This window comes from Coccinella septempunctata, chromosome X, assembly GCF_907165205.1.
Source record: "Coccinella septempunctata chromosome X, icCocSept1.1, whole genome shotgun sequence".
Classification (NCBI taxonomy): Eukaryota; Metazoa; Arthropoda; class Insecta; order Coleoptera; family Coccinellidae; genus Coccinella; species Coccinella septempunctata.
In genome coordinates this window covers 308,351-321,493 of record NC_058198.1, presented here as the reverse complement: position 1 = coordinate 321,493, position 13,143 = coordinate 308,351, and the positions used below count along the sequence as shown (strand labels likewise).

Below are 13,143 nucleotides of genomic sequence, written 5' to 3'. Positions count from 1 at the left end.
AAAAAAATCAAAGTATTCCTGACTCGACTTTATATAGGTACTTTATTCATACCTGAGATAGTGCAGCGACACCCTTTATATTCTTAAATTAACTGTAGTATATTTAGGTGAGAAATACAGAAAGAAAGAAAAATAATAAAATAAAAATATGATAAACTGATAACATCTCTCGAAAATCAATCATAACTTTTGAAGGTTGCTTAGCAACCAAATAAGGTATAAACATAGTAACTTCAGTAGCTTTTCCTTTCGATACTGAAAGTTTTACTGAAAAATGTTCATTTGGGAGGACAAAGAAGTGAGATTTGATATTCCGTTTACGTGAGTAAATAATTGAAACATTTAGAAAATAATAAAACTGCGAATGCCTCCCAAGATAGCAGATGCAAAATTTATCTATCATATTCAGAATGATTCTCAATTAATTAGTAGATACCTTTCTATTGAAACGATAACATAAGGTACATACGAATTTTTTTAGTGAAATGAGACTCAGATCTGGAGAAAAAATAATAGATTGTCTAGAAGATATTGAAGATACGAAAGGCAATGCTGGAGATAGGGGCAGATTGGTTGTAACCAATCTGAGAATTTTATGGCATTCCATAACCAGCCCAAGAATAAATCTTAGTAAGTTTACGTTTCATGAAGCTAAGTTGCAATGAAAACTGAACATTCCTTTTTCTAGCTATCGGTTTCAATTGTATTTTGTCGATTAATACGAAAGAGGTCAATTCCGTAAGAATTTCTTATGAATATTATAATACAAATGCGATAGAATGATTTTTCTAGAGGGTGAATAGTACTGCAAAAACTTTACATATGCTAACGATGTCCAATAAAACTAGATTTGAGTTTATATTCACCAATTTGGTGCCAGGAAGTACACGATTAGTAACAGTTTCAGGAGTTCATAGGTAAATTTTTAGGCACTAATTTGCATGAGACCATGAAATGGTTGTTATAAGAAATTTTTTTATATTTTAGGGCTTATTTATCGTCAAAACTGTATAGAGAGATCAAGCTGAGGGGTGCTCTAGTACAGAATAAACAATTGAAAATTCTACCCTTGGAACATGTCTATACCACTGTGGATGGAGTTTGGAACTTATCTAGTGACCAAGGAAGTTTGGGAACATTTATTGTAACCAACGTACGATGCGCTTGGTTTGCTTCAATGAACGAAGGATTCAACATCTCTTTACCTCATATTCAAATCATCAGTGTGAGTGAGTTTATTAGAACGTTAAACCGAATTAAGCTTAGAGTTCTCTAGCTAATACTTTTTTCTCGTTCTCAGATTATCATTCGAGACTCTAAGTTTGGACCAGCACTTGTTATAACGAGTTCTGAAGAAAGTGGAGGCTACGTTCTTGGTTTCCGTTTAGATTCCGAAGAAAACATGAGTAAATTATATAAAGAAATTACTGTTATACATACTACCACCAACAATAATCCCATATACGGTGTGGAATATAAATTGTCCGCTCTTTCAAATGAGGAGCAGAATTCAGACATTTTACAAGATGCCGAAGTAATCGAAGATCCAAAAGGTGAAATAACGAATACAATAGCTGCATATTTGGCCGAGGGTGTAAACAAATCGGACAGACCTATTTATAGCCTGGAATTGGGATTGGCTGTTGAGAGTATTAAAAATGGTTTCACGATACAAAAGCTTTGGGAAGTCATTCCTCCAACAAATTAAAAAAATCCGAAACCCATTTATTAGGTCAAAAGTATTTTTGTTCATCCTACCTCACTCCTGCATACCTATCTACATTATGCGCACATGATTAACGAAACAAAAAATTATTGGAGGAATTCTTCTTGATTCTTTCAATTTTCCTCATTCTATATCTGAAATAAATGTTTTATAAATTATTAATAGGATTAAAAGTCTTAATTCTCCTTGAAAATTATATTTAATAGGCTTTCACAATATGCTGCAGCTTCCAGTAAAAATAAGTGATTTAAATTTCGTTTGATAAACAATCATGCCTTGGGATCACACCAGGTTGGTTATATTTATTTTCTGGACTAACTGAATATCCATTGATGCTCAGATGATCGGGAACTTGACTCAGCTTTCCTATATATCGACTGATGAAATTTGATTTGATTTTTTTCTTTAATGAATGCTAGAAGAGAATTTTAACTTACCGATCAATATTACAATTATCAATATTCGATTCAAACAAGGGATGAAGTTTTGGTCTGGTCAAATTATATCTTTTCAGACTAGTTTTCGTTTGTCTTGGACGAATATCAGCAATGTCCATTGCCCTTAAAGCAGCAACTGGATCTGATACCTGAAAATATTATTTTAGCCTATTTTGTATGTGAATAGATGCATGTAGATATTCTACATGAAATATGGCATGAATGCTATTTAATATTCGAGGTAAAATTCGGAAAGATCGATGATTTTAGATATATTTATCAGCTGTTCATTACCTCTTCTACCACCTCAGTAGGATCCGCCTTAGGAAAAAGACATCGAAATTTCGAGCACGAATGATATTAGGTAGAGGTTATATTATTCTTTCATGAACTACATCTGTAGGTATTATAGTTGAAAAAAATCTGAAAAAACGTACTTAGTTTTTTTCGTCATACTTACTCTTCGATTAACTGGATCCCTCAGATTGTTATTGATACCTGGTAAATTTCGTAGTCTTCTGTTATCTGTAGTATAATATGAATTTTTTAACGTCGTCATCAGAATGAAAAACTTTCAACTTACTGCCGTTATAGATTCCAGTGTCTAAATTATTAATGTCTTTGTTGTTCGTTTTAGAGAATCTATAATCGCCGTAGAACTTATTATTCTCCCTCCACTCATGCGATTCACCATTGAAAGGAACATGGTTATTCCTTTGTGAAGACGGAAATCGAATTTTCATTTCCAGGTCAGAAGCTATTGATGCATTGTTCGTACCGCTCAGAGTAATAGACCATTCACCTGAAGAAAGACAGAAAAAATTAAATAATGGAAGACAAATCTGCATTATCACGAAAAGCAGGGGGTTCTTTATTCCGTAATCGGAACAATGTCCCCCACACCTTCCATGGAAAATTATCTAACTACGCAATATTTTCTTCGCTGAAGTTGCAAAGTTGAAAAACTATATCGTTCCAACCAACTAACAAGTACTCACCTCGTGTAGGATTTTCATTTAATGCAGTTCTATATTTAGGTCTCCGGCTAGATTTTGAATACCTCTTCGCCATTGGAGGAGGTAGTAATATCCTTTCATGGAAATCATTTTTCCCATTAAAATCACTTCTTTCGCATTTGTCCTGTCCTTGTTTTGACCTGTATCTCCCCCATGCATCAGCAGAAAGATTGAATTCTTCTTCCCCGTCAAGCTTTCTATTTTTCATTTCGTACATTGGATTTCTCCCTAAACGATTTAATTTGAATAAGACGTGACCACTGGTGCAACAGATTAATCTAGGTGCATGATTTGTGGTGATAAAAAAAAGCGATACCTTCATTTGAAGTTGTATCTATGAGCCCTTCTTTGTTCTGGAACGGATAAAATACAACACAGTCGTCAGTTATAGTTTGAGTGTCTTTAAACTCTTTGGCTGTTTCTTTTCTGCTATGCTTGTTATCGAAAAAAGGCGTTTCAGTTGTAAGTACTCGTTTAGTTTCGGAATTGTTTTTATCATTGGATAATTCAGAAACCTGCCCTGCACTCTCATTAGTTTTTTCAATTACTGTTATCAAAGATGCGTTATCAACTTCATTCGATGCTTCTTGCATTATTTCCTCTGAAACACCCTCAGAATAATCCTCTTGTTTAACGAAGCTCGAATTCTTTGTTTTGATTTCGGCTGAACCATCTGTGTTTTTACTCTTCGGTTGAATCAAAATATCCGTAATTAACTGATCTAGGCTAGTATTGCCTCTTAAAACATCACTCAACTCTAAATAGGTAGCCTTCTTCATCAGAAATGGATTGAAAGTTGTCTTCGCCAAGTTTTGATCCCTCAAAACAGGTATTTTCGATTTCGTTTTCGTTGTTATTTCCTTAGACTTTTCTCGTAGATCTACACATTCCATTATTTCCAGTATTTCTATTCTTCGATTGTTGTTTCGGAATTCAGCTTTGTGATAAATTCTTTTTGGCCCTTCTTCGTACAAATAATCGTTTTCACTCTTATAAAGATGAAAATCTTCATGGCTTTCATTATGATGACTACCTGATCTTGTTTTCTTTAAATTATGGAGATTGTCCTTTGTTTTTCTTCTTGTTTTCTTCGTATCACTTTTCTCTTCTTGATTTCCTTTTTTTGCCGACTTTTGGCTTTTTCTGAACAATTCGATGCTTGGCAAGAGATGCTTACGAAATCTTACTCTATTTTTTATGTGCCTCAATTCAGAATCAGATTTGGAGGACTTGTCGATATTTTCTGTAACGAAGTTCAGACTTTCCTTACAATGGTTGAATTTATCTTGTCGGTTTTTCTGTCGACGTAAAATTTTTTCTTTAAGTTTTTCTGGTAAATAGTCCGAAACTGGTTTATGATCTGCGGAGTCAGTTTTAATTGGCACAAAAAAAACATCCGGAGGCTTAGCATTGATCAGTTTCTTTCGACTTACTGGTATAGGTGGCAGATCACCTCGAACTGGTTTCTCGTCATATTTCTTGAAACTGAATCTACCAGATGATGTTTCTTCTAAGCTATCTGCTAAGCTTGTAATGTCAGATTGATCTTCAAGATTATCTGATTTATCTCCTATTGAAGATCTACTCGAGATTAAGGATATTCTAGAAGAATTGCGCCCCCGGGCATGAAGTCTGTCATCAGCTAAGCACTTCAAAGATTCATTAGGTCGTTCTATTATGGTACCATTGGATTTTGCGTATATGCCACATATTTTCTGCACCTGTACAACATTTTCAGTGAATTTTTTGTTTATTAACATATTCAGCGAGCGCAGAGCAAGATGGTACAAAATTCTTGTGATATTTATGCAATCTGAAGCAAGTTGTGAACGAAGAATATACATACAATATATATAACATGCAGTGATGTTTGCCAGAGTTCGAATTTGAAGCTTGAGAATGTATAGGTACCATTCGGTGAAACTAAGTCACGCGGGATATCGACGCGTAAGTAATGAAGCTATTTTCCCTATAATATCGATTTTATTTCTGGGATTCTGGGTGAGCTCCAAAACATTTCAATCAACTATCCTAACAATAGACTGTCATTTTTCACCTCATTGGACGTATAGCCCAAAGTTCGTTAGATTTTATTGGTACCTACCTATGTATATGTAAATAACCGATGAAAAGTGAAATGTGCACTGAATTTCTCATTTTGAGGTGATACGTCAATTTCATCTCAGAATATTTGCACCACCCTGATTGTCCATGCGCTAAATACAACTCTAAGTTATCTTTTATTAGTGGTTATTCCAATACGATGGTCTTTTTTTACACCTACATGAATTGAACTGCCCGTTTTGTCTTCTATGTCGTTTCCATTCGTACAACTTTTTTGGACATCTTTCATTACTTCACTCACAATCAAATCTAAGGTTTTCTGACTAAGTTTCACGTTGGATATAACATTGAGGTTCGTCGATGAATTCGTTTGAGTCGACGTTTCTTGTGTTACATAGTTCATACTTGCATTCACTGAAAAATTTCTATTTTCATCTACATTTCCTTGGCCCATGTTATCGGAATTGTTCCGCAGAGATCCATTCTTATCAATAGTCGATTCTTGTGTTGTTACATTGGTGCTATTGCTCGAACAACAGCTGGAGACAGATGTAGGGGTGAAATTGTATTTATCATAGCAATATGCAGAATCTGAATGACCAGCGAAATTGTGTTTTGAATACGAATGATCACTGACTGAAAATCCACGGGAAGACGAAATAGTTGGTTCTTTAGGTTTTGTACTTTTAATTTGAAAACTATGGTTTTCTATTCTGCGTTTTGGGGACATGCTAACTGGATTAACTGGATTCTTATTATGAGGTTCGTATAGTTGATGCACTGGAGACACTTTTTTAGAGCCTAAGGTATGTTTAGGGGATGTTTTGTACTCATATCCAATCAATGATCTTCTACTATACGACTTTGACATATGTTCTGGGGATCCCTGCAAGGAATTCAAGGAAGGCGTAGAAAGCTTTCCACAATAGTGTTGCCATTCTTGGAAAGACGAGCTTCCGAATGTTTTTGGATTATTCATCAGTCTCCTCAAAAGGGTCGATTTACGCATCATAGCAGTGGTATCTTTCTTTTTCTGTAAATTCATTTCGCTGCCGCCGTGTAAATTGCAGGATAGATTTCCAAATTTCGAGTCGGTGTTTGAATCAGTATCGTTTTCTTGAGACTTCGCCCTCGCCAACTTGTACCTTGACAGAAAAAACGGACATTAAAGCTGAGAGATTCCACGTGAAAAATTTGATGATTTTGTTTGATATCAGAAGAGATTAAATGTAATGAATATTTTAAATTGGCGATGACATCAGTACTAAATGAACTATATTTCACATAATTTTTCAGGAATATGGAAGCACCGACCCTGACTTCAAAATAATATGATTCGTTTCAACAGCCTTTCAAATTGGAGAACTAGAAGATATATATATATAGGAGAACTGTAGGAGAACAAGATCTGTTATGAAAGAAGATATTTTCTGAAAAATTGTAATTCAATAAACTGATCAGTTACTGAAGTATAAGATATTCTAGGAATGTTGGAAGAAAATTATTTGAAAGAATCCCACTTCATTAACAAAAAGTTATGCAGAATTTAGAGTGCAATAAATATTCTTTGAGGATTTTTTTATTGAAAATGATTAATTTCCTATTCATAAATTAATTATTTTGCTTCAGGATGTCTCAAGTATATTAATGTAGGTATATTTCGTTCACTTTCACTTCACCCGCAAGTGAGAAGGTGAACATACATCTTCTAGCAGGGGGCTTGTTGCTGCAAAATCAATGAAACACTTTAGGTCACGCAATCTTCGACTGACCTTTACCTACTCAAGTATTAAAAGCAGACTTTTTTCACCACCAAAGTATTAATATTGTGACTTATTGCTTCAAAAAAATTGAATCGGTCAGCTGAAGAACAGTACTAGTCCAAAATTGCTATTAATAGATAATCACAAAAAACATTGTAGTTTTTTATTCGTTGATTATAAATTGTTTAAGCAATGGAACTGGTGGGGTCGCACCAGCCGTAGTGCTTGTCTTAATGATACTCTCGGTGAATCGATAGAGCTACAAAATTTGAGCATTTTGTCCATCTCAGATGAAAATGGCTATTTTTGGACTTGTACTCTGTTCTTCTGATAATTCTACCCATATTCTTACATAACCATTGTAAGAGGTCCAAACTCAGATCAAGAAAATCTGAGGATCGATATCGATCTGAGGGACTATACAATAACAATAATATTGAGAACACATAATATATATGGTCATACGTCTTCAGTTTTATTTCTACCCATTAATCTTTTAAATAACGTTTTCGATAATGACGATAATATATCGCATATTTGCACTTCGGATCATTGTATAGAATATTAGCCGTACGTAGAACTGTCAAAATTATTCAGTTTTCAGTTTGAAAGAAGATTCAGAAATAGTATAAATCAACAAATGATGAAGAAAAACCATTTCTTACTTTCTCATCACGGTCTCTGGTGCACTAAGACGTCTCCTCAAAAGAACTGGCGAAGGTATGTCGCTTCCTGATTTCGAAATGTTGTTTTTCTTCATCCTGGGGTCCATGAAAACCAATTTATGTTGAAATAAATGTGAAGAATGGGTCGAAGTTGCCTGAATAATAAGAAAAAATCGAAGTAAATTTTTCCAGAACAAATATTTCATACATTATTCGCAAAATATCAATGGAACAAGACTTAAATATCCTCATTTATTTTTCAACATTGGAATTAGTAGGTAGAAAATCATTAGTGAATTCAACTAATTGAATTGAACGACTTATTAAGCAAAATATACAAGTTAATAATATAAAGGATTCGTTGAAAAATAAATGGAGAGCTTTGTATTCACGAATATGCTATAGAATCAGATTATAATTCCGTCTCCTGTTTATACATATTGGGAATGCGAATCATAATATCCGTATCAGAACAAATCTAATTTTGGATATCGATGAAATTTCATCGAAACCTGTACGAAATTGATTTTCCATTTTCCGATCTTCTAATTTACTGGGTTTGATCCCATTCAAATAGTATTTCCATTAACCATTAGTGGATATACTACAAGTGTGGATATTCTGAATGTATTATTAGTAACTTACCTTATTGTCAAATTCACAGATATTACAGTTTTAATGAGCCAGATTGAGTTATCGGCCGTGCAAAAACTGAAACCTACGATACCTCAGCATAAGGATCTGCAGTAGACTGAAATTTCACTAGACTCCAAACCGTCTCCAGTTATAGGCATGCCTGGAAAAAGTACATGGGCGGATGGCTGAGGAGAAAATCGAAATTGAATTATTAAGCATTCAAACAGGGGCCGAACACTTTATTTCATCTGTATTGTGATTTTGTATCCTGGTATTTCTCTGTTAATATTATTTCCAGAAATGAATGACTAAAATTAGATGAAAAAACGATATTGCCATTTCACGATATTTTGTTGGATTTGGCGATTTTGTTTGTCGATACTTTTCATGTCTAGTAAATCTAGGTCAACATTTCATTTTTTAAAGGATGTGATACAAACAACCAACATATATCGAATCGGCTCCGCGTATCAGATATTTTCATTTGTGGAAAATTCACCAAACTCGTATACGGTGTCGAGTGGAGACGTAGAAAAATAAATGGTGAAAGCACAATATATACACACACATGAAATCTGACTCGTTGAATATCCGAGCAGTTGGAAGTGAAAATGTGTAAAATAAAATATTTTTAGAATATAAACTTTTGGAGTATAAAGTTTATATATCCAATATTATGGGAACTAACCCTTTGATTCAAAATACTTTCTCAAAAAAAAAACAACTTGAATCTATCCTGTATTTGATGTTGTAAGGTACACGGAATCCTCAAAATGCGAAAAAACCTAATGAGCAGATTCGAATTTTTTTATTCATCCAGTTTTCTTTGCCCAAAATTTGTCAATAGTGAGATAGAATCTGCACAAGTCTCCTCTCACACAGTATAGAATTTTGATACGACAAATGGAATATCATTCCTGTCCTTTGCTGAGATGTTTCTCTCAAATCTATTGAAGTTGAACTATTGAGTCAAGTAGAAATAAATATATGTAAAAAACCTCCTCTCAGCCAAAGAATAATACTGAAGTATTTAAAAAATTAAGAATTCAAAACACATCTTCTATTGACCTATGAAAATTCTGAGCATTAAATGAGAATTATTTGCATGAAACATTTCCTTAACATTCCAGCTACTGGGAAAGGGTATAGCTTCGGGACTGCTGGGGTGAATTATACACTCTCATTTTAGATTTTGGTCCTGAAGCCAATGTACCTTTCCCCAACAATTTTGATACACAGAGAAATTGATGAGGAGCACTAATTGAAAAAGAAAATTAAAATCACATACTTAGTAAGATAAAAACTTTAATTCAACAATATAATTCCGTATTGAGAGAATACCAGGATACAAGAAAAAATTAAAAACACCAACATATCATCTTTAACTAATAGTTTTAAGGTAGGAACTCAGTCATTTTGAATTTTTCAAATATATCACAGTTCAATTCATTGATTACATTGAGAGGGGACCAACCTCTATCAGATAAAAACGGGTCTTCAGTCTGGACATCAAATTTTTCTATAACATTAGGAATCACCAATCTGAAAATAAAAGAGTTAAATGATTGAAAGGAAAACCTCCTTGTCGGAGTTATGTGACCCTTTCTCTCACCTCAACGAATGAAGGTACATTCTTTTGGGCTCCACATCCTTTTTGTTGCTGTAGGTGAAATCACCAACTATCGTATGTCCTAAATGTGTACAGTGAGCCCTTATCTGGTGCCTTCTACCAGTTACTGGTAATATTAAAATTTTTGTTGCAGGGTAATTTTTGAAAATACCTTTTTCTAAGACAACAATTACAGATCTCGATTGTTTTGGTTTTATGAAGAAGTTTTCATCACAGCACATCTTTTGAATTTCAGAGTACCTGGTGTCCTCGCCTGTGAAAGTAATTTTTCCAATGAACACAGTATACAAGATGAAATTATCTTTCGTAAGGATAACAAACCTATAGGTGTATTCACATCTATTATATCTACAGAAAACCACCCTCTTACAAGGGCTAAATAATACTTTTTGGTCAGTTTTTTATGGAATGCATGAGCTACCTCTTGACATGCACGCTTATTCAACGGGATACAAAGTACACCACTTGTAGAGAAATCCAAACGATGTACGAAATAAAACTGATGACGTAATGCTGTATTAGCCAAGTGGGGGCATTTAGTCCTGAGAAAAGTCTGGAGTGTGAACTAAACAGAAACAAATTTTAGATTTATCAACAAAATAGCTATTTGTACCTACCTCATTATCTTGGTTGCTATTTATTTTCAAATCATAGGCTTTGTCCACAGCAATAAAATTTTCAGTCACTTTCAAAATTCTAGATTGCCTACTAGGACTCCACCACGTTTTCATCAACCAAAATATGTATGTTATACTTCCTATCATGTCGAAGGATATGTTTCTAATGGAATATCAAGTAAAATGTTGGTTGAAATAGAGCATACTGAAATTTACAACCATGCTATGTATGATAAGTTATTTCACATATACCTAGTTTGGAGAAATAATATAGATACTATTCAATCATAATTTCTTGGAATTTATATTTTATGTTATATGATACCACATAATAAAAACAATTTCAGTTACCTAAAGATTATTATTTGTTTGTTAGTGGATTCATTGCTTAGCAAAGATTAGAGAACCAATCTTTAGAAATGGAACAAAATTCAAAATTCGAAACTAATACCTAACCACCACATGTAGAATCAGGATTATCAGATAAGGATGGACATATGGAGTATGGAGGGTACCCTGCATAGAGGGACATCTGTATGGGAAGACTAGAACTATTGAAATCTGCAGGAGCTGAGACAACCAACCAGATGGCTGTCTCTAGCTGAGAGGTAAGATTTCCTTCTAAACCAAATTTTTTCAGTAATTTGAATATAAAACTATAATATTCCTGAATAAGGAAGAAACAAACATAGACAGATGGATTTCCCACTTCTCCAAAAGACATATCAAATGATGGTCTCTTCCAAATTAGCACATTTTTCCTAATGATATCCCAACACAAGAAAATTAACGGTACCAGAATATCGAACACTGTCTCATTAAGAAAACCGTTTTCTAGTTTGAAGTATGAAACTTGATTAACACCACATGAAGAATATTTACTTGAGAAAAAATCAATCAATTCCACTTATTTTTCGACACCTATTCATAAAAACATCAACGACTGGAAATGTGGTCTATGAATATCGCTGTACTGATAATGCTTATTGGCAATGTTATTTCGAAAAGTTTCCCAGCTAAGAATTCATCTGTTTTGATTTCCGAATACGCCAAAGTTGCCCATTGGGGATCTGCTAGAAGTAGTCAGGGGCAAAAACCATGGACTCAACGGTGAGTTAACGCATATAGATTATATAGTGTACAAACCACTGTCTGAATTGAAATGACGACCAAAGATTATAGAGTATAATCTAATACTATAATCTTTGATGACGACATTTTCATGTGAGGCAGCGGTAGGTAATCAGTGTTTCACATTTTCCGCCCTTCAAAAAAAAAAAAGCGTACTATATCGAACTTTTTTTTTTCAGTTCTGAAGGAAGTATCACTTATGGTCAAAACTTGATGAACCACCTTTCTTATGACACTTCTAAAGTTCCAGCTGTTGGAGAAGTACAGGAACGTTTCAACCCAAAGCCATTCTTCGTATACGGAACTGCTACTAATCAGAATGCTCCTGTTAGTTCCAGCTTTGAACCAGTTAAGTTTCCACCATCTACCAAATACAATTCACCAGTTTATTTGCCGACCGCTTCTCCTAGTGATATTCCTCCAGTATCTTTTGTGTCTACCACAGAAGCAAAACCTCACGAGGACCCTTATACTTCGCCGTACAGCTCATATAACCCTCCTCCAAAGAGCAATGAATCAGATGATAGTTATGAACCTGGCCACAACCCAATGGATTCAACTCAAGATGATGATTCGTACGCAGTCAACCAGCATGAATCAGAAGTGGATTATTCATCACATGTTGACACGCCGAAGATGAAGGATCAACCAGTTGAAGATGAGATAAAATATAAACCCTTCGATGAGTATTCCCATCAGTCCTACTTTCCGGAGCAAGATGATTCAGGTGATCAACCTGATCATCATGTGAATTCGGAAGGGTTCAAAGAAGTGCATTTTCACCACCCTCCTCCTGGTTACATCGAGGATGTACCACCAATGGCTACAACACTTTCTGGACACTTCCCCCACTACTTATACGACGACGCCAATTCTGACCATAATCACTATGATGAAATTGAGAAACCGAAGGAGCAAAAACGTGTTAGCAAACCTCAGTACAGCTATTATTATATCGATAGAAAATTGTGGTATATTCCATTGTACTTCAGTGTATACTTCATAATTTATGTCACTTTTCTGATACTGAAATCGATTGCAAGGCACAAGATCCAGTTCAAACATGACTTTATGGATCACCATTCCAGGGAATCGAGAAAGTTTACTGATTCTAGCGTTGCAGAAGATCTGCATGATATTCATCGCAATGTAACAGCTGCTCTGGAAGATGGTGAAAAAAGATTTCCTCTGGTAGTTATGTAATATCTTTTATATTAAACCATTAAAAATTAATTCACATAATGTTTTTTAATGCTGCCAAGAGAAAAACATGAAATTTATTCTCGAAGTTTTCCGATGCAAACATGAGATTTATATAAGTACAGGGTGTCATTTAGAAGTCCAGGTCATAAAATTTTGGGAAGTAATAAGTAATAATATACATAAAATAAGAAGTCTTCCCAAGTAAAATCTCGAATCCCTTCGGATATACAGGCTGTTTAAAGTTTAGGAAACCCA

At 34.4% G+C, this 13,143-nt stretch overlaps 4 protein-coding genes and 1 long non-coding RNA gene across 8 annotated transcripts; 3 read left to right on the top strand and 2 right to left on the bottom strand.

The window, feature by feature from the left end:
• Positions 1–152: 152 nt before the first annotated feature.
• Positions 153–1,842, top strand: LOC123322050 (Bardet-Biedl syndrome 5 protein homolog). The gene is made up of 6 exons (XM_044909880.1): positions 153–321; positions 482–630; positions 689–738; positions 793–917; positions 988–1,225; positions 1,301–1,842. The coding sequence occupies exons 1-6, from the start codon at positions 275–277 to the stop codon at positions 1,706–1,708; spliced, it is 1,017 nt and encodes a 338-aa protein (XP_044765815.1). The 5' UTR covers positions 153–274; the 3' UTR covers positions 1,709–1,842.
• Positions 1,843–1,906: 64 nt separating this feature from the next.
• Positions 1,907–8,452, bottom strand: LOC123322040. Of its 3 annotated transcripts, XM_044909862.1 has the most exons (9): positions 8,317–8,452; positions 7,672–7,826; positions 5,464–6,388; positions 3,496–4,900; positions 3,162–3,407; positions 2,747–2,965; positions 2,624–2,688; positions 2,164–2,312; positions 1,907–2,103 (listed from the first exon to the last, which is right to left on the bottom strand). In XM_044909862.1, exons 2-9 carry the CDS (start codon positions 7,776–7,778, stop codon positions 1,974–1,976), a joined length of 3,246 nt encoding a protein of 1,081 aa, XP_044765797.1. In that variant the 5' UTR covers positions 7,779–7,826; positions 8,317–8,452; the 3' UTR covers positions 1,907–1,973. The 3 variants fall into 3 exon arrangements, 2 of the variants coding, with proteins under 2 accessions (XP_044765797.1, XP_044765799.1); XM_044909864.1 differs by lacking the exon at positions 8,317–8,452 and having other exon boundaries at positions 1,907–2,092; positions 7,672–7,831; XR_006539032.1 differs by lacking the exons at positions 1,907–2,103; positions 8,317–8,452 and adding an exon at positions 2,458–2,586 and having other exon boundaries at positions 2,239–2,312; positions 2,662–2,688; positions 7,672–7,831.
• On the top strand, positions 4,801–6,821 carry LOC123322059. The gene is made up of 2 exons (XR_006539037.1): positions 4,801–5,180; positions 6,540–6,821. It is a non-coding gene; the product is annotated as an uncharacterized LOC123322059 (long non-coding RNA).
• Positions 8,453–8,499: 47 nt separating the features above from the next.
• Positions 8,500–12,924, top strand: LOC123322049. 2 transcript variants are annotated; one of them, XM_044909878.1, is made up of 4 exons: positions 8,501–9,706; positions 10,931–11,162; positions 11,393–11,664; positions 11,865–12,924. In XM_044909878.1, the coding sequence occupies exons 3-4, from the start codon at positions 11,504–11,506 to the stop codon at positions 12,886–12,888; spliced, it is 1,185 nt and encodes a 394-aa protein (XP_044765813.1). In that variant the 5' UTR covers positions 8,501–9,706; positions 10,931–11,162; positions 11,393–11,503; the 3' UTR covers positions 12,889–12,924. The 2 variants fall into 2 exon arrangements, with proteins under 2 accessions (XP_044765814.1, XP_044765813.1); XM_044909879.1 differs by lacking the exon at positions 11,393–11,664 and having other exon boundaries at positions 8,500–9,706.
• Positions 9,702–11,022, bottom strand: LOC123321669 (RNA pseudouridylate synthase domain-containing protein 1-like). Its single transcript, XM_044909395.1, has 5 exons — positions 10,906–11,022; positions 10,555–10,806; positions 10,259–10,502; positions 9,920–10,190; positions 9,702–9,849 (listed from the first exon to the last, which is right to left on the bottom strand). Exons 2-5 carry the CDS (start codon positions 10,699–10,701, stop codon positions 9,702–9,704), a joined length of 810 nt encoding a protein of 269 aa, XP_044765330.1. The 5' UTR covers positions 10,702–10,806; positions 10,906–11,022.
• Positions 12,925–13,143: the final 219 nt, after the last annotated feature.